Raw genomic sequence first — 20,226 nt, forward strand, 5'->3', positions numbered from 1 at the left:
CCAGGTAGAATTGCTGGAAATAAATGGAATGAAGTAATGCAGAGATAAACAACTATATATAAAAAATACATGTAGCAACCATATAATCTGTGGAAACATCTTAGGTGTTCGATAGTAGTATTGGTGATTGTCTGGTTGACAATTTTTTTAGGTAAAAATAGGATATGAGTGGCAGTCATAGCAAGTCTCTTTTAATCATGAGAAGGGTTGCATTGGTATTTGCTCGGTCCATTCTGTGATGTGACACCAACCTATAAATTCAATTTTGGTGTTATCCTTCCAATTTGATGCGATTATCTTTAACTAGCAGCCCGCCCCAGCGTTGCCTGGGTCAGAAAGGGGCTTGGGGCAGTACACCCGCTCCCGCCCCGACCCCCTCCCGCCCCGACTCACTCGCGCCCCCCTCCCACCCCGACTCACTCTCGCCCCCCTCCCGCCCTGATTTACTCGCGCCCCCCCTCCCGCCCCGACTCACTCCCGCTCCGACATTTTTATTTACTGCTGCCTCCTTCTTGCCTCCCCCTGCATCACACAGTCTCACTTTCCCTTTCCTTACCTGTGCCGCCGCTCCTCACTGCACAGCCACTCCTCACTGCACCGCCCTCCTCCTTCATCGTCATCACGCACGTCGCGTCGCGGCCAGCGCTAGGTCCCGGACGGCGCTACTTTCAGGGGACTACTTTGTTTACAAACGTAATTTTTTTTAATTTACTTTTTTATTTTATTTATATAGCCTATGTCCATCTACACACCCTGGATAATAATCAAAGGTGAGAACGTAGCAACACCAACTGCTGCACTGCTAAGAATAGGACAACAGTCCTTCACATTTAGACCATTTTTAACATTTCACCAAAGTAATCCATTGTATTCCCATTTGGTAAACGTGTAAAGTTATCCATATTTTCCATTCTTGTGCAATCACTCCTGAGACAGATGAGTTGAACTGGAATGCTTTATTCCTCATTTTCAAATGCCATATGCTGTTTATCCAAACTTAGACATAGACATGTGATGCCAACTGCCCTTTTGACCCAGTGCAATAAAAGACCCAATGCATTTCGAACATAAAAAGTTCTTCAGCAGGGGTGCTGAAATAAACGATAAAGAGCTGTTTGAACTGTTTCACAAAACAAATGAGCACTAAATGATAATAACACATGATACATTTAGTCACTGACCACCCCACCCTCGCTGCCCTCGTTCAAATCACCCTTCCATTATCATAATAAAATGAATAAAACAAAACAGTGCCCTCCAACCTGCCCATTATTCGTAACAACCAAAAAACAAACAGTGTTCTTTTACCTTAAGGGGTCATGGCTAACAGGATAACGTGTGCGTGCCTCTCTTCGTTATAAAAACCGAATCAACTTCTCTCTTGCACAATGATTATATTTTAAACTTGCTTGCACACGTTTCTTCAATTAGTCCCCAATTAGTGAAACCCTGTGACCTCTTTACCACACCTACCCAAGAACAGAATTTTACTGCCTTTTCAACCCATAATGCACCAACCCTGTTACCAAAAACATGGTACCCCCAAGCTGCATAATTAGAATCAACCTTGTACATGAAATAAATGCAAACATATATGTGACAAATACGCGCCAAGAATGCATAAACCATCAGATCATCTAAAGAAATTAATGTCCGTGATGTGCTCTCAATTTAACAATAATCCTTCCTTTCAGTGAAACGTGAAGCAGTACGAGTTAAATGCTCCGAGTCATCCAATGTAATTCTGTCTCCTTCGTGAATTAAAATTATATTAATGCTTTCATTCATATTCTGTTAACTTTGGGGTGCATCTCGCCTTTGGGCCAGCGCTAGGTCCCGGCCGGCGCTACTTTCAGGGGACTACTTTGTTTACAAACTTAATTTTTTTTAATTTACTTTTTTTATTTAATTTATATAGCCTATGTCCATCTGCACACCCTGACATTTTCATAGATGTATCGGGTGTGTAGATTGGCGCTGTGGTTCCTGAGTTTACCTGGCCAAAAGGTGCAAGTTCTCTCTTTATAATAGTAGTATAGATGTGATTGCAATAAGAAAATCAGTAAATTTCCCCACCCTAACTTGTAATTGCCATATTGGGGATGAGCCTCCTAAAAAGAGGTGCATACTATTAAAAGGTATATTGGTGAACAACATTTTATTTATCTTATCCCAAATTTGTAACCAAAGCGTTTTAACCAAGGGACATTCAAAAAAACATATGTTTGAAATCCTTATTATCATGAATACAAGACCGGCACTTAGGGCCAGATTTTGATGTCGGTCGGAAAGACTCAGACCGCTGGTCGGAGGCTTTCTGACCACATCTAAAGTTTAAGCTCCAACCGCTGCCTTACAAAGACTCAGTTTGGAATGTAATCCAGCCAGCTAATCCTTGAGCCTATAGGCCAGTCGGAAGGGCTTCATCATCCCTAACGGACGGCATCTCCGCCATCAGGATTATGAAGCCACTTTCCAACAGCAGTTCCATGTCAGCCTTTCTAACATGGAACTGCTGTAGCAAAGGTGTCTTTGGGGGCCCCTACCAGGGCCCCTTCTCCCTGGCCCTCCTATTTTGGCCCCTGGGGGACATGGTGCCTCCCTCACATTCCTGCACTGTGTGGCAGGCACCATGTGGTGCCTGCCACACAGTGCAGGGATGTGCTAAAACATAATTTTTCAATGGGAGCTTTGCTGTGGGCAGTTTCGACCCGCTACACAAGCTCCCATTGAAAAATAGAAGTTTGTAACTGCAACATGTACTGTACTGGCAGAACGAGATGTTGTTCAAATCTTAGTTCATATTGATTCCCAGATGTGGAGAGGGGGAGCATGGTGAATGTCAACTTCCCATTTTAGTTCAACATTAGACTTTGGTCTTTGAGTTAAGGAAATGTTTAGAGTGTTATATATAAAAGAAGTAAGGAAAGGAAGTAGAGAATTGTGTCCAGGAATGTGGACAGTTTCAGAGTGAAAGATGAGTGATATTGGCTAAGATTTGGAAAATTAATCGCTCCAATTTCTTTTGATTGATGGAGTTTGATTAGTGAAATATGTGGCTTTTGGTTATTCCATAAAAAAGTAGTAATAGACTACTGATAGATTTAAATAATGTGAGTGGGAGTGCGGCTGGTAGAATGGACAAATAGAAATTATTGATTGGTAGCATCATCATTATAATTGTGGCTAATGTTCCCAACCACAACAAACGTAAGGGGTACCAGCTGCTGGACATGTATTGAAATTTTACATCTGACCTCACTGAGATTTGTTTTAATAGTTTCCGTAATAGTGTTGAAATATAAGATATCTAAACATTAGATACTTCTGGAATTCCAAATGAAACCTGTATCTTTAAACATGTCTGGAAGACAGTATGTAATTAATGGCATGATGTCTGATTTTACTACATTAAATGTATATCCTGCAACTGCTTAATAATAATTCCATAAACACAAATATTTGGGGATCATGGTTTGTGGATATGATAGGAACTGTAAGTTGTCATCCACTTTCCCTGTAATTTTGACATCAATGTCTTTATGACTAAAACCAGAAAAAATGGAGATCAATGTAGTTTTTCCAAGAAGGGGGTCTAAGGATAAAATAAATAAAAGGGGAGATAATGGGAAATCCTGTCTGGTACCTCTTTGCGGAGGGAAATAGTATGACTGATTGCAATTAAGAAAAATGGAAGTAGAAGGTGCAGAGTATTATAAACACATATATTTCAAGATGTGGGGACTGAAGGCATGCCATTTCAAGGCTTCCAGCATTAAATTCCCATTAACACAGTTGAAGGCTTTTTCGACAGCCAAAGTTATTGCAGCTCTAGGGGCTATGGATTTGAAGGCCATGTGAATTATATTGAGAAAAGTTCTAGAATTGTCAGAAATGTACCATCCCCCATAAATTCTGATTGTTTTATATTGATTAGGTCAGGAATAACTTGGTTTAGGCGTAGAGCGAGTACTTTAGCAAAGTTCTTAAAATCAGTGTTAATAAGGAAAATAATGTTTATGTCTATAGGTCTATAATGTCCAAAGATGCAAAGATCTTTGCCCTTTTTAGGGAGCAGAGAAAACATGGCTTAGGAGAAGTACCTTGCACTTGTTCTTCAGTTAGAAAATAAAGAAATAAAAGTAATAATTTTGGAATGAGCAGGTGTGCAAACTGGGAGTAAAACTGAACCACGCAACTATCTGGACCGGGAGCTTTATCTTGAGGAGTTTAGTAATGGCTGTTTTCATCTTAATATCCAATATTGCAATATCTAAAAAGATCTACCATTTAATCAGCTGGTTTTGGAATTGATTAAAAAGAAACTCTAAGTTGTTGGCAGTGGGTGAAGATTGTGGGGTTTATAGTTTGGTATCATACTGTGTGAAACATTCAAATATTTTAGAATCACTAGTGTGTCGAAACACTTGGCTGTCTGTGTGGACAGTTATCTTGTATTTTTGCAGCTTGATTTTCAGAAAATTGGCAAGTAATCTGCCAGATTTATTGCGGGCACTGGAAATTTTGAGTGAATTTTAAGTAATGTGCCACAGGCGCTATCCCAAGACTGCTTAATATATTGTATTTTAGCTTGTATCAATCGAGGGAGGGTGCTTGTTTTAGTGGAGGAAAAATATTTCTGTTAGGGATATTTAATCTGTTTAAACATATGTGATGATTTTTTAAGAGCTTTTTTTCAATTTGATTGCAACATTATCCATTATGAATCCCCTGACTGTTGTTTTAAAAGCATCTCAAACAAAGTGCATCCGGGTGTCTGAAGGAAGATTAACCGTAAAGAAGTCATGAAAGAAAACTGTAAATTGCTCAATTAATTTCATATTGTAATAGGGCATTATTGAATCTCCACCTAATAGGATGAGGTGCGCATGTAGGAGTGTCCAAATCAACTCTAACCGGAACATGTTCAGAAATAAGGATTGATCCTATCTCTGTATTCGAAAGAAAGCAGAGAACGAAATTGCCATCTATTCTGGAATGTGAGTGATGAACAGAGGAATATAAGTGAACTCTAACACATCGGGATGGGCAGATCTCCAAGGGTCAACTAACCCCCTAGATGTGATGGACTTGGTTTTTTTGCATTTTGGTGGGAATGTATTTGTTCTGAGAGTGACGGTTTAAGAAAGAATCCATCAATTGGTTAAAATCTCCACCCTCTCGAAGGTTATCTGATGGACACAATGATAATATGAACGAAAAACGATCCAGAAATTTGGGTAGACTCCTGTAGGGCCATATGTAAATTGTAAATGTAAATTGATACTTGCATAGCGCACTACTCACCCGCAAGGGTCTCAAGGCGCTTGTACGAATACCGCTGCGTAACCCATCCTGGCTTTCCCTGTGAGGCGTCCACTCCTGGGCACCCCCAGGGTGAAGGCCAGGCATCCTTAGCGTTGTGGGGGCCGTTGTGGAGATTAAGCAAGCTATTGCCCAGAGTTGCAGAGTGGGACTCTATGATTAGAATAGGCACCGAGGCAAGAATTTTCAGGTCCGTGGAATTTTGAGCCCAAGACCTGCCGAGGCAGGGAATTGAACCTTGGTCCCGGGCTAGACCTCTGCATCAGGGTCTGCCACTCTAACCATTGAGCCACACTTCTCCACAACAGATGACTGTTATTATTCTTAATAGTCAGTAAGATCCATTTACCTGCACCATCTCGGACTTCATTCATAACCTGAAGATGTAAGGATTTGAGAACCAGGATTATTACACCATTTGTGCTAATAACAGCATGTGCAACACAACATCTACATAAAAATGCAATGTGCTGTTCTTTAAGGTGCATTTCTTGTAAAGGAGAAATTTGGCAGTTCAGTTTTGAGAGGTGAGTGAGCGCTCTCTACTTTTTAACAGGGTTGCATAGGCCTTTGACATTCCAGGAAACAATGTGAAAAGTATTCACTTTAGAAGCATATGGTGACAATTAGGCAACAAAACCTTTAATATAAGCAACATAAACTGTAGGAGGATTGGTTGGAGGAAAAGTGGTGCAAATGTTACAACCATGAAAACCCTGCCTGGGAGGAAACTCATAATATGCTTGGCGGAACCGTGGCGGTCCCGCCAACCATATTGTGCCTATAATTGCCACTCTTACACAAGGGAATAACGGTTTCCAGGCATAGCCAGCGGTCCCAGGGCTCTCCGACTGCATGGCTGTCCGACTGCCCGAGTTGTAATCAGGCAGTCGGACCTCCGGTGCGGCAGTGGCTGGATCAGCCACCAGAAGTCTGGCTGTCCTTGGATTACAACTCGTGCCCGAGTTGTAATCAGGCAGTCGGACCTCCGGTGCGGCAGTGGCTGGATCAGCCACCAGAAGTCTGGCTGTCCTCGGATGGCCATATTCGTAATAGGGCCCTGCATGTCAGAACCCTTTTGTTATTGTTCTCATGTCAATATCCTCCTGTCGGTATTGGTATTCCGGTTGAATTGTGCTAATAACAATGACATTGCAGACTAGTATTACATTTAGAATAGAATCCATTCAATCGTGAAGGAAACAGTTCTAATGGTGGTCAAGATTTTATAAATGATAACTTCTCATGAGGTTCACAATCCTGCTGTGGCATTAGTTCTTCTATACTCATATGAAGCCTCAGTAGACATTGTTGTTCAAAACCATATGGCAGTCAGTCTACCGCTTCAGACCGACTGATCACAGTGCCCCAGCCACCTATTAGGAAAGAAGCAGTGTGCTTGGTTAAGAGAGATCAAGAGTGGATAGTAATGCGCATGCGCGGCTGCCCGTGCATGCGCATTACTATTCAAGACGGCGGCGCGAATCGCGCGATAACGAGAGGGAGCCCCGGGGACGCGGCGGACAAGGTAAGTGGTTTTTAATCATTTTATAAAATGTAATTTAACTATTTAGGGAGGGCGGGAGGGAGACGGGTGGCGCGTAGTGGGGCTACGCGAAGTGAGTAGGTGGACGTAGTGTCTAGCCCACTTCGCGTAGCTTCGCGAAGCCCCACTACGCCCACTACGCCCACCCTTAGTTACCGGTCAAGCAAAACAGTCTTAACTTGGACATCCGCACTCTTATTGCAGAATGTTTACCTGGAATTTTCAAAGGAAGGTACTTTGCTGCTACTTATTCTCAATTCTCTACACGACCGCAGCGATTCGAAGGAGACACATTGAATGCTCCGTGCACGTCAATCAAAGGCAGAGGCACAAAAAATCGAGACATAGATTATAAACACCGAAGGAGAATCCATTGAGACTACAATTCCCTCGATCCTGGGCGGACCCGGAAATCAACGAGACCGCGGGGAGACAAGCTGTATGTTCCGTGCCCTGTCTATCCAAGGCGGAGGCAACAGAACCCCAGAGATAGATACCTGAGCTTCCTCCGCCAGCGCGCAGAGAGGTGGTTACAAGACCGTCATACATGCAACACGGATCCACAAACTTAAAAAAAAACAACCTTGTACACGTCGGGAGCTTTTGTGCAGGTCATCCACAGTCTACACTCAGAGACAACGGTCCTGATGAAAGCTCTATAATAATACGAGTTTGAAACGCGTAGACCTTTCAATAAGCCAAAAAACAAAAAGGGTTCTAAGAATTGAAAAACTAATTTCCTTTTGAGAATATTAATTGGAGATGGCTTAACTGTGAAGAATTTTATTCCAGTATTCATTTAATAAGCATACTATTGTTGTTGTTTGTGGTGGTACGCCTGACGAATGAATGGAGTTTTGAATGGTTCATTTTTTCTTGAATTGCATATTGTAATTGTTTTTGTCCATGTAAATATGAATGTTTTTTTGCGTACATAAGGTCTTAAAAATGTGAATTTGGCAAACTAAGATACCAAAGTAGAAAATTTAAAAATGAAATAAAATAAAAAACAAATAAAGAAGTGTTAATACACACAAAACATGGTGTTTTAGGTCATATGTTTTGAAGAGATTGTTTAGATTAAGCAAATAGCGGCACGTGAATTATTTTTTCATTATAGCTACTTATTCTCAGGCATTATTTCCTTCAGTCCAAAACGGTAATTGGGGGCTATTTGAAGGAGCATGAGCCCCTTCTGCCTTCTCCCTATATATGTTCATGAGAGAGGATTTCTGACTACAGAGGAAGAGCTTGGGTAACCTCCTACTGATTTGTTCTTGAGTCTTATTACTGGGGATAAACCACACAAAGATTTACACCCATCCACTCCCATTGATTTATTAGTAGCCATTTTCTTTAATAGCAAATGTCTTACATGTCAGGCTATCCCAATTCACAGACTTACTGAAAGGTTGTAGAAATGTGGCAAGTCTTAGTTTCGTCATTCTTGTTTTCGTAATGTCCATCCAAATAGAATTAAAAAACCTATCAACAAAGCTAACGGTGCTGCAAAAACACTGTCCACTATTTATAACACTTTGTCATGGTTTAAGTAATTGAGTGATGATTGTTTGTCCAGTATAGTGCCATTGAGGCGTTGATACTATGTCTTCTATTTCTCCTATAGGTGCTTAGTCCTCAAAGTACAAATGAATGCCCACAACTTGACTACAGTGACAGAGTTTATCCTCCAGGGCCTATCAGATGTTCCAGAGCTGCAGGTCGCACTATTCATTCTATTTCTGACCATGTACCTGGTAGGGGTACTAGGGAACACTACCATCATCACACTCATTACTGCTGACCCCAAGCTTCATACGCCCATGTACTTCCTTATCAGGAACTTATCGCTGATCGACCTCCTCCTCATGACAGTCATCGTCCCCAAGCTCTTGGTCAACATTATCTCTGTAAAGAAGACCATCTCCTTTGTCAGTTGCATGTCCCAGTTGTTCTTCTTCGTTTTATGTATGGGGATGGAGAGCTTCCTGCTTGGAGTGATGGCTGTTGACAGGTACATCGCCATCTGCAACCCTTTGCACTACTTGATGGTCATGAACAGGAGAATGTGTGCTCTCTTGTTGTCTGGCTGCTGGATAATTGGTGTCCTGCACTCCCTTCTGTACTGTGTGACAACCTCACTGCTCCCCTTCTGCAGCATGAACAAAATCCAGCAGTTCTACTGTGACCTCCCACCGCTTTTTAAGCTCTCCTGCTCCAACACCGATTCCAACGAGCTTATCATTTTATTTGAAGGTTTCATCCTTGCTACAGCCTCCGTTCTTGCTATAGTTGTCTCCTACGTCAACATAATAATCACCATCGTGAGGATCCGCTCTAGAGAGGGGAGGCAGAAGGCCTTCTCCACCTGCTCCTCCCACCTGATCACTGTTACTTTGTACTACGTAACTGTTTCTTTTAACTATTTCCGCCCCAAATCCAGCTACTCACTAGAAAAGGACAAGTTTGTGACCCTGATGTACACTGTTGTCATACCAATGCTTAACCCTTTCATCTACAGCCTGAGAAACAAGCAGGTGAAAGGTGCTTTCAGGAAGATTACTGGCGGATCATCTCTATAGAAAGTAGCATCTCCCTTTCAAGGATGCATTTGTGCATTAATTGTGACCATAAGACATTAATAGTGTGCCTTTGCATTTTTCCAAGTGGAACAAAATTACACATGTAAAATCACTCTTTTTTCATAAGGTATACTGGTTAAAAAGATCTAAACTGTGTGACTAATTGCACTTTTCAATGAGATAACATGCTGGCTTCCTCTGCTTGGGGAGCTTGCATTAATAGCCGCCTTTTTTCCAAGGCCATACATGAATTTATTTTTGTCTATAATCTGGGAAAAATGTCTTCACAGGTGGAGGCCATTTAAAGCTAGCACAAACTTTGATTATAATCTGTAATTGTTATGAGACGGGTCTAGGTTAACTCTATATATCAATTTGTTGCATGAACAAAAAAAAATCAACAAACTCAAATTGTCTAACTTTTGAAGAGTATATTGTTATTGAGTTTATGGGTGGAGATTGGATCAATATGTGCTTTGGCCTGTAATTTAGCAACACCGCATTTGAGTGGATTACACATGAATGCTTTTTTAATCTGTTGGGTTGTGTGTGTGGGTGAGTTTTTCTATGGTGAAATGAGTGTATTACTATTCTAGTTTCAGCATGATCCATCATAGGGGCAGGTACTCATTCACAGGTATCACGTTGCCAGATACTTAGACAGAAACATATGTGCCTTGCAGTAACATCATATGGGGAGAAACCTCAGCACACAGCAGGTATTCCCATCATATGCCATGAACTCTTGAGTTGAGCTTCCTGAAACGGGATATTAAATATTTCTATAACTCAACTTAAAATAGGAATTCATGTGACCTTCAGATGACGACCAATAAAATGTTGTTGGGAATTTGATAGACAGTTCAAACTTATTTGGTCTTAATTAAAAAGAACTGCCATTTGTAGATTGCCTCCATTCAAGGCATTTTAAAAGCAATACTCTGCAAAGTCCCAGCCTAACTTCTGGGGTTACATAAATATAACATGTTATGACCACCTCACATTGCTATAATTGTAAAACATATTGTGAAAGACATCAAATCGATCCATCTCTCTAGTTAGCGAGCCCAGTTGTGGTCACATAAATTGACACTCGACAGATAGCCCTACCCCGCAGGCCTTTCCTCTGTCAGACCTGACATGGCTCAACCAGTGGACACTGATTGCACCTCCGCTGCTGATGTACAACAGGACTAAATATGTAGGAACAAACCTTTTTGCAGTGCTTTGGATTTGTGTTTCCCCCTCTGTGTTTTCTTTGCCTGCCTACGTTGTATCAAAGGCACATGCAACAATATTGCATTTTGTGATTCTTTAATTGTGAAAAATAAGGAATCGCAATTAAGGAATTGCAAACTGCAATGCATCAAGAAATCGTTATAAAAATAGAGATTTCTTTAAAATTCCTTAATTGCGATTCTCTAATTGAGAATCGCAATTAAGGAATACTTCCCCATCCATTCCTATGGGCCTAGAGGCCCATAGGAATGAATGGAAAGACATTCTTAATTTGCAATTCACCATTAAAAATTCGCAAATTAAGAATGCAATGTCAAGGGTGCAGGGGTGTCCAAAGGACACCCTGTTGCACCCCTGAAATCTGCTTAGGAGTACATTTTGCACTCTCAATGGAACTTTGAAAAATGCACTTTAGTGCATTTTTCAAAGTTTTCGCAAATTACCATGAAGGTCCACTTCATGGTAATTTGCTCCCCTTATTAGCGAATTCGCGAATTTTTAAAGTTTGATGCATTGCATTTAAGGAATCTCAATTTGAGATTCCTTAAATTGCGAAAATAACAAAAATGTTAATGCATCCCAAAAATGGGAATTGCATTCGCAAACGGCCGAATTTTGCGATTCGCACCGTTTGCGAATGCAATTTCCTTTGATGCATGTGGCCGAAAATCTTGAGTCTACTGAGGCAGGTCATGGCTTTGCGAATGTGCTGTCAAAGTACCAAACTCTGCAGGACATGGATTACACTCAGAATTATCCTCACTCTTTTGTTTACTGCCCTCTCAAAAAGTTAGGGGAAGAAGTACAGTTAGTGTTGGTTGATCACATCTGCAGGAGCACTCATTATAAAGTCTGTCCAAGGAGAATGTTGACAGATCCCTTTCAGAGCCACTTTGTTCAGTCCTTCAGAATTTCTCTCCTCCCTGAGTGTCCTTTGTGGATTGCAACAGGTGGCATGTTTGTGATTATACAACTGGAAGGAGTAAACAGAGATTGGTGCATATGACAGAGATTGTCTTCATCCTGGTGTAAGCAACAATGTGCAAGAAGCTCCCCCAATAAAAACTCTGTAGACACTTATTGAGAGTTTTGTGAATCAAGATCCAAACTTGGTTACTCTTGAAGAGTGGCTTGGATTGGACCTTCTTCTAGAAACATTGGGCCTTATTTAGAGGTTGGCGAAAGACACAATCTGTTACAGATGTTGCAGATTTTCCAAAACCCCATATTACAACTGCCATAGGATATAATGCACTTGTAATGTGTCAGACAGAGCATTCAACAGGTCTTTCAATCTGAAGAAAGCAAGTGAAGTACTTATAAGGAACTAAAAGTCAGACTATTGACAATCTTGATACCCAAGAAAAATGTTTTTTGCAAAAGACACATATTTAATTCCACTGTTTAAAGAAAACACAGACCATAGCTCAAGTTTCTCACACAGCTAAATATCGAGGCTGAAACAATCACCAAACACTAAAATCAAAATGTAACTTAGAAATTAGTAAATATTGTGAAAGACTTGTTCATCAAAGATAATGACCCCAACGGTCTACGCTACCAGTGTGGACACCACCTGCCGCACACCAATCAACGACTTCCCAATCACAGCAAGCACCATAAGGGTAGTCTCTGTCACCAGATGACACAAGACAACTCGATGCCAAAGGCACACGAACCTCAAGCTCACATCATAATATTAGAGAATTCACAGCTTACACTGAGTATTCCCCCACATCATCCACCGAAAGAGAGGCAATGAGTACAGCCAAACACTTCTCTATTAGAGGCAGTTTTCTGATGGTTGCTGCTGATGATGATGATGTCTAAGCCTGTCTTGGACTGTGATATATAAGGAATATCATAAGCAATCTCTGAAATTCAATTCTTGGTTGACACAGGTACCACAATTAATGTCTTTAGCAATTATGTCAATAGCCACTAATCAATCATAATAAATGGAGAGTAAACCAGTCAAATTCTTAACAATAAATTAGGAAACCTAAGGCATAGAGGACATTTTCAGATTGTATTTCCGAAAATGAACTACACTCCTTTCTGCATAGTCCCTGAGATCCTAATTGTTTTTTTTTATTTGTATACACACGTTTCACTTTCGCGAGTTTTTTGTACTTTCTGCTCACTTGCAAGCACTATATTGATTTGTTTGTGTAAATTAAATCATATCTTTTCATCTATGTAACCTGTTGGTGTAGAATATCTGTGATATATGATTAACGCATCCCCGTGGTCCCAGTGGCGGTTTATGCCATCTTTCTAGCACAAAGTGTCACGTTTTGGGGCATTCCCATACCAGTCAGCGTGTGACATTGGTCTTGGTTTCAATGGCAAACAATTTATTTTTCATGATTTTTAGGTTTTCAGCACGTCGCGTGACCACAGACCAATAACATTTGGAGAGGATTAAACGTCAGGATTGTGTGAGATAGAGCGTAGGTGTTTAGGTGCTGAAACCAGAGTCTGAGTAGGTAGGAAATATGGCAATAAAAAAAAGAGTGTGATTTTCTGTCAAAATAATACATATCTTTGGCTTGAACAATCCATTTGTAACAAAGAGATAACTTTTCGAACTTGCAAAGAAAGATGCATCTCTTGCAAAGAAAGATCCATCTACCCCATATTTTTTTCACAGCCCCTTTCATCTGGTCATTCTTCAGAATGTTAATAAAAGGATTCAGAATAGTAGTCACAATGGATGGTGTACATTACAGCTATGGTTGTGTCCTTCTGAAGTGAGTCGGGAGAGCCAGAGACGTTCAAATGCATGGGCAAAGCAGGCTCTGGCCCAGGGCCCCAGCCTTTCAGGCTCTGTTCTGCAGATAGTCTTGTTTTTAATGTGTGTGATGTGTAGAGTCTATTACAGACATTTTGGAGAGAAATATTGTGTTTATGTTTCATACAACAGCCATAAAAAAGTTCTGTTAGATCAAAAAAGTACCTGACATATGAGAAATGGGGGGGTGTAACAGAGATTATTTGCATTAATATTAGTGAGCAGCTGCTGTGGTACAATATTGAGAACACACCTCACTGCCTGTAAAAACATGTAATATTTGGACGAGTGTGTCTGTGCAGTGTCAGTGACCTGGCTAAAGAGGGTGTGAGAGAGCTTAAATTGGACCATAAATTCAAAGCTGTTCTGAACACAGGGACCCACAAAATATGTTTGGCCCAGGGCCCCCAACATTTTTAAGATGTCCCTGAGTAGAGCTGGGCCGGAAATAAGTGAAGAGAATGGTCTTATAGAACAAGGAAGTGTAAAGAGCTTGTGCTGAAGGCTTTAGTCTCACACCTCACTTGAGCGGATGTTTAATACAGTCGAAATAATGCTGGTGTATGATATCAGAATAGAGATAATGGAGATCAGGACTACAGAAGATGCCTCTGTGACAACCAGGAGCTCATTTATGGATGTGTCTGAGCAGGAGAGCTTCAGTAGCAGTGGAAGGTCGCAGAAGAAACTCTGAACCAGGTTAGATGAAAAAAAGGACAGTCTGGTACTCATCGTGCTGTGCAACAAGGAATGCAGGAGTCCAGCTATGCAGGAACCAGCTACTAACTGGCTAAGGAACTTCTTGTCCATCATAGTGATGTGACGCAAGGGCTTGCGGATGGCAATGTAGCGATTATAGGCCATTGCCCCAAGTAGAATAAAAGCAGTACCACCAATAATAAGAAAAATATGTTTGTGCAATGCAACAGAATAAGGAGATCTTCCTGCTCTGTGAAATGGGGTTGACCAGGAGCTGGCGCACTGTGATTGTTGCTTTAAAAACATCCACCAGGGACAGGTTTTCGATGAAGAAATGTATGAATTAATGAAGCTGGTGGTCAGTGGTAATGGCCACCATGATGGTGCTGTTGTTTACTAGACCAACTAAGTAAATTGTAAGGAACAGTGTGAAGAGGACACACTTCTGCTTAGAATGGTCTGACAGACCCAGATGGATAACATTCTTTTCAACGGTCTAGTTCAGGGGTCTCCAAACCGGTCCTGGAGGGCCGGATCCATGCCAGATTTTTAAAATAACTACATGTATCTCAATGGGGATATCCAAAAAATCTGGCATGGATCCGGCCCTCCAGGACCGGTTTGGAGACCCCTGGTCTAATTCCTAATTTCAATTTTTTTTCACTAGCCTTTCCTCGAAAGTAAAGTAAAAAGGTATCTTAACTCCTTCCCCGCTCATGACGGAACCACGCCGTCATGAGCCACGGGTGGTGTGTGCTCATAATGTCGTGGTTCCGTAATGCTGCGGCCGCTCCGCCCACGCGGCACTGATTCGACCTGTGCGGGCGAATTAGTGGGTGGGCGGAGTCGTGACGGAACCACGCCGTCATGAGCCCAGCTCGGCCGTGGCTCATGACGGCGTTGTTCCGTGACGAGCATGGCGGCCCCGCGCTTCCACCCTCGCCCCCCAGCGCCGCAGCGAAATTACCTCTGCAGCCAAGGGGTTAATGCAGCAGGAAAAAAAGAGTAACTATTAACAAAGCTTAAAGTATATACTGAGGGGTATGTAACTGAATGAGCAAATAGGAAAAATATACTGATTTGATAGTAGACCTCCAAAGTCTCTATCTGACATAATCTGACTTTTTACATTGGGAAGAGCTGATCAATTTAAAAAAATAAACTGATAAATGGCTGAATGGTAGAGGTCAGATGTTGATAATTCATTCACCTTGTTTAAGTACTATGAGCTATGTAGGGGAATTTCTTATAGACCATTTTGCATTCAGTGCTTAACAGTGGAGTAATAAATCATTTCTGGATGAATGGCAGGTGCAAGGTTAATATTATGAACGATTCCCTCAATCTAGAAAGTGCTATTTAAGAAAATCAAGCTACATTGGTGATGAGCCCCAGTTAAACAGTTCTGGTCAGATTGTTAGTGCTACAGAATAAGATTATGTAACATAAATCATGTATGTAAGAGTTCGGATATTTATCAAAAATAAGTTGCTAAATCCTCTCTTTATGAACAAAATTTCTATTGCACATGTACAGCACAAATATAAATAAGCATTACTCATCTAATTATAATAAATCTTTCGCAAACCCAAAAAGCACGTTCTCACAGATTTCATAGACAATATCACAATTTCTCAAATACCCCAGCCAAAAGAAACATCATGCATATAAATTATTGTTTCTAATATAAAATGTAAACAAACAAACTGAGTAAATCCAACTGCGACAAAAAGGATATGTGCAAAGTCATACCCAGTGGAACCCGTTGACCTTAAAAACACAGGGATAATAATGTTACTTTCGATATGCCCTGTACACTATTTCAGCTTCCTCATATAAGTTTCAAAGCCTTCTTCATGGAGAAATTTGATCAAGATAAATGCACGTGGGTGGAATGTTATATGGGTGGTAATAAGAGCAAAGCACACTAGAATAGAAGATCTTTATACACTTTATTTGAGATGTACTTGGGAATGGATTATACACTCGTTATTCATGTTTGCGTGACTGCGAGGATTTTGCGGAGACTTTGTAAGGAGATCTATTACCAAATTGTATATTCTAAAAGAGAATGTACATCGTGGATTCCAAAGCTGGAGGGAGAGAGAAAGAGAGAGAGATGAAGAGAGGGAGAATGAGAGGGTGAGGGAGGGAGAGAGAAAGAGAGAGGGTAATATGTAATGTAATTGTAATTGGTACTTGTAAAGCGCACTAATACCCCAACTGGGGTGTCCTGGCGCTGTAACGCGTACCGCTGTGGATCCCTTCCTGGCTTTTCCCTGTGAAATGTCCACTCCTGGGCACCCCCAAGGTGAAGCCAGGCATCCCAGCACTGTGGGGGTCGTTGTGGAGATTAAGCAAGCAAGCAATATGGGTGTGTGACAGAACTATACATGCTTTTACCACGCATGCCTTTACAATGCAGGCAGTGCAACAAACACATTGTTTCCACACATTCCTATACCACGCAAGACATTACAACGACTTGCCTTAGGGAAGTGCTTGACTTTAGAATAGTATAATTAACTATTCCAACTCCAGCCTGTGCAACAGTAGCCAAGGTGATGGATTTAAAATCCAACACCAATCCAACAACTCGTTGCCTAAAGCAAGTCATTGTAAAAGCTTCTGGGGTAAAGGAACGCGTGTCAACAATGTTTTTGTGGTAGTGCCCACGTTGTAAAGGCCTGGTTTCGGCTGTGTAGTTAGTGCTGATCCCCGGGTCATTTGCAATCCCCGGGTACATAGCAATCAATCAGTGGGTTAGTAAAGTGCGGCTACTCACCCAAAAAGGGTCTCAAGGCGCTGAGGGGGAGGGGGGGGGGAGGGTGCAACTCCTGGATATTTACAGTAGTTTGTCAAAGAGCCTTGAGGTCCTTCAGGAACTTGGAGAGTGTGTGTGTCTGTCAGAGGTGGAGAGAAAGAGTGTTCCATGCCTTGGCCACGAGTAAAGAGAACAAGCGACCTCCTGTTCTGGTCTTCTGAATGCGAGGTACAGTCACAAGAGTGAGATAGACTGAGCGGAGCGGTCTTTGGGGTGCGTGGAATGAGAGACGGCGGTTGATGTAGGCGGTCTGGTGTTGTGGAGGGTTTTATGTGCATGGGTGAGAAGTTTGAAGGTGATTCTCTTCTCAACAGGGAGCCCGTGTAGTGTCTGTAGGTGTTGGCTGATGTGGCAGTGGAGTGGTAGGTTGGGGACTAGTCTGGCGGCTGCGTTCTGGATGTTCTGAAGTTTTCCAGAGAGGTTCTTGCTGATGTCAGCATACAGAGCGTTGCTGTAGTCTAGTCTGCTGCTGATGAGGGTGTGGGTGATGGTTTTCTTGTGTTCGAGGGGAATCCAGTTGAAGGTCTTTCGGAGACCGCAGAGGGAGTGGTAGCAGGAAGAGGTGACAGCGTTGATCTGGTGGTCCATTTTGAGTTGGGAGCTCAAGATGATACCAAGATTGCATGCGTGGTCTGTGAGGGATGGAGGGTTGGAGAAGGCAGGGGGCCGCCAGGTATTTTTCAGGCGTCAGGGTGTGGGCCCATGATGAGTATTTAGGTTTTGTCCGTGTTGAGTTGTAGGCATCTGTTCTTTATCCACCTGGGGACTGATTTCATTCCTTCTTGAAAGTTATGTTTGGAGATGATGGGTTCGTTGGACAGGGAAAGGATGAGTTGGGTGTTGTCTGCGTTAGATACGATGTTGAGTCCGTGGGGTCTGATGATGGATGTGAGTAGTGCCATGTAGACTTTGAACAGGGTGGGGCTGATGAAGGATCCTTGGGGGACTCTGCAGGTGGTCAGTGTGGTTCCGAGAGAAAAGGAGGGAGTCTGACCCGCTGCGTTCTACTGGAGAGGAATGAGCAGATTCAGTCGAGGGCCTTGTTTTGGATTCCTGCCTCGTGGAGTTTGTGGGCTACGGTGCAGTGTGAGACTTTGTCGAAGGCAGCTCAGGGGTCCAGGAGGATGAGGCCCACACCCTCTTCTCTGTTGAGGAGGGAGCGGATGTTGTCTGTTGCAGCGAAAAGGGTGGCTTGATGCTGTGATTCTTCCTGAAGCCTGATTGGGAGGAGTCTAGAATTTAGTTTTCTTCTATGAAAGAGGCGAGTTGACTGCATTTTCTATGACTTTCGCTGTGCACGGGAGTAAGGAGATCGGTCTGAAGTTCTTGAGTTCTGTGGGGTCTGCCAAGGGTTCTTTCGGGAGAGGGCTGATCTCAGCGTGTTTCTAATCATTGGGGAAGGAGGCAGTCTCAAAGGAGCAGTTGAAGATTCGGAGACGCTCTGGGCGATGATGTCTGCGGCTCTTTGGTAGAGGTGGTGGGGCAGGAGTCCGTGGGGGCCCCGGTGTGGGTAAACTTCATAGTCTTCAGTGTGTCTTTAATGCTGAGGTTGGTCCAGTTGTCAAGTGTTGGCTGTGCATTCTATGGAGCGGTAGGAGTGGGTTCCTTGTTAGGGATGCTGTCGTTGAAGTTGGACCCCCACCACTTCCAGGATCTGGGATCCCATGGGTGCAGCGGTGGGGGCATTTTTATGGTCAGGACTCTGCCATGGAAAGGTTGGTGGAAAGGAAGGTAAGGGGCCCCACAGAGGGCACCAGGGCAGTTTTTCCCAGTGTGAGTAGTGTCTGGGGGCACATATTGTGCCCACCTATGCTTCCAGCGTTGTGCATGCACTTTGTGCCCTGCATGACATGGTGCATGGCAACAGTACGTGCATGAAAGTAGAGGCCCTGCGGTGGGCCAGCATTGCCTTCAAGCTTTATGTGCGAGCTGAAGCATGCCACCACCGCAACACCGCTGCTGACAAACTGTTCTCCCGACAGCCAAAACAGTTACAAGACTCACCTCATCATGAAGAGTTAATGAGTCATCAACCTACTGGATCAGTGTGCCCTCTGATTTTTTAACTGTTACGACAAGGGTACTGTCAGTTTAAGTATTTACATTTCTCCATTAACCTTCTTCTTTAAAACCAAATATGTAACATGCTTAATTCATTGCTTTACTACAACGCCTATTAATATATTACAATTAGACATTTATCTCACAAAGAAAGATGCAGAATGGTATACACAGGTAAGGAATTCACTTGACATATATACTTGGAAAATTCTATATTCGATGCATTGCTTGATTAAGGAGCAGCCTGTGTGCTAAAACACAAAATATAGTTCTAATCTCTTAGGAACATCTCTTATACCTAAGTAAATAAATATGTTTGATCGATGCAATACAATAAATTCAAATAGCATTGGAATACTTAAAGTTTCATCAACAACTGAAATTACTGACATATTTATTCCAATAGAGAGCAGTTCACATTTAGCGAGACTTTGTCGAAAACTATTGTTCTTGTAGAAGAGTTTACACATATATTCACTAAGCCCTTGTGTTCCCATTGCGTCACACAAAGCAAGGTCATGCAACACAAGGGCTGCAGTGAGATTTACAAAGCCATGCAAAGCCACCTTGCATGGCTTAGTAAATCTGGAGTAACGCAAGGCATAGCCTTGTGTTACTCTGCCATAGGATGGCATTCTCTGGGTGGAGCGTGGGTGTTTCCACGCATCCACTCAGGAATGTTGGTGCATTCCCAGATTTAATGATACTAGTATACCTGGGAATGCATCAAAATGCTGCACCTTCCCCAGTGAGGTGTAATGAACAGAATAATTGTACATTTCTACTAATTTGTTCCCCAAGGGGTTGATTCCGATCTCGCTCAGAAGGCCCTCTGAGAGCTGTCCATAGCGTTACCGTCCGACCGACTCTTTCCGGGAGCCGGTACATTCAAATGACGCACTACAAAGTGCAAATGTCTCCAATTACTAAGCAACACATACACTCCGAAACCAGCACCATTTTCCGTATGACCTGGCTCCGTAAACGCTGAATGGAGTAGTCCGGAGCCATTTCCAAAGCAGCTTCCAGCCAATCAAGAACGATGCGTATTTCCTATGCACCGAACATGTCGCCACCTCCAGCATGTCACTGCCTCCGGAAGAGCTGTATCTCAGCTCCGATTCGTGCCACAACAGGATCACCTCGTAAGAGATGA

General features: G+C 42.4%; 2 protein-coding genes across 2 annotated transcripts; one reads left to right on the plus strand and one right to left on the minus strand.

The window, feature by feature from the left end:
• The first annotated feature begins 8,520 nt into the window (after nucleotides 1–8,520).
• On the plus strand, nucleotides 8,521–9,453 carry LOC147684463 (olfactory receptor 1F1-like). Its single transcript, XM_086942321.1, has one exon. It carries the CDS (start codon nucleotides 8,521–8,523, stop codon nucleotides 9,451–9,453), a length of 933 nt encoding a protein of 310 aa, XP_086798447.1.
• Nucleotides 9,454–13,999: 4,546 nt separating this feature from the next.
• On the minus strand, nucleotides 14,000–14,350 carry LOC147684464 (olfactory receptor 5H6-like). The gene has a single exon (XM_086942322.1). It carries the CDS (start codon nucleotides 14,348–14,350, stop codon nucleotides 14,000–14,002), a length of 351 nt encoding a protein of 116 aa, XP_086798448.1.
• Nucleotides 14,351–20,226: the final 5,876 nt, after the last annotated feature.

The sequence above is a fragment of the Lissotriton vulgaris genome, chromosome 10, assembly GCF_964263255.1.
Source record: "Lissotriton vulgaris chromosome 10, aLisVul1.2, whole genome shotgun sequence".
In the NCBI taxonomy this organism is placed as follows: Eukaryota; Metazoa; Chordata; class Amphibia; order Caudata; family Salamandridae; genus Lissotriton; species Lissotriton vulgaris.

Excerpts from the sequence above, each read along its gene's own strand:
- LOC147684463 (XM_086942321.1), top strand. The coding sequence starts at position 8,521 with ATGAATGCCCACAACTTGACTACAGTGACAGAGTTTATCCTCCAGGGC.
- LOC147684464 (XM_086942322.1), bottom strand. The coding sequence starts at position 14,350 with ATGGCCTATAATCGCTACATTGCCATCCGCAAGCCCTTGCGTCACATC.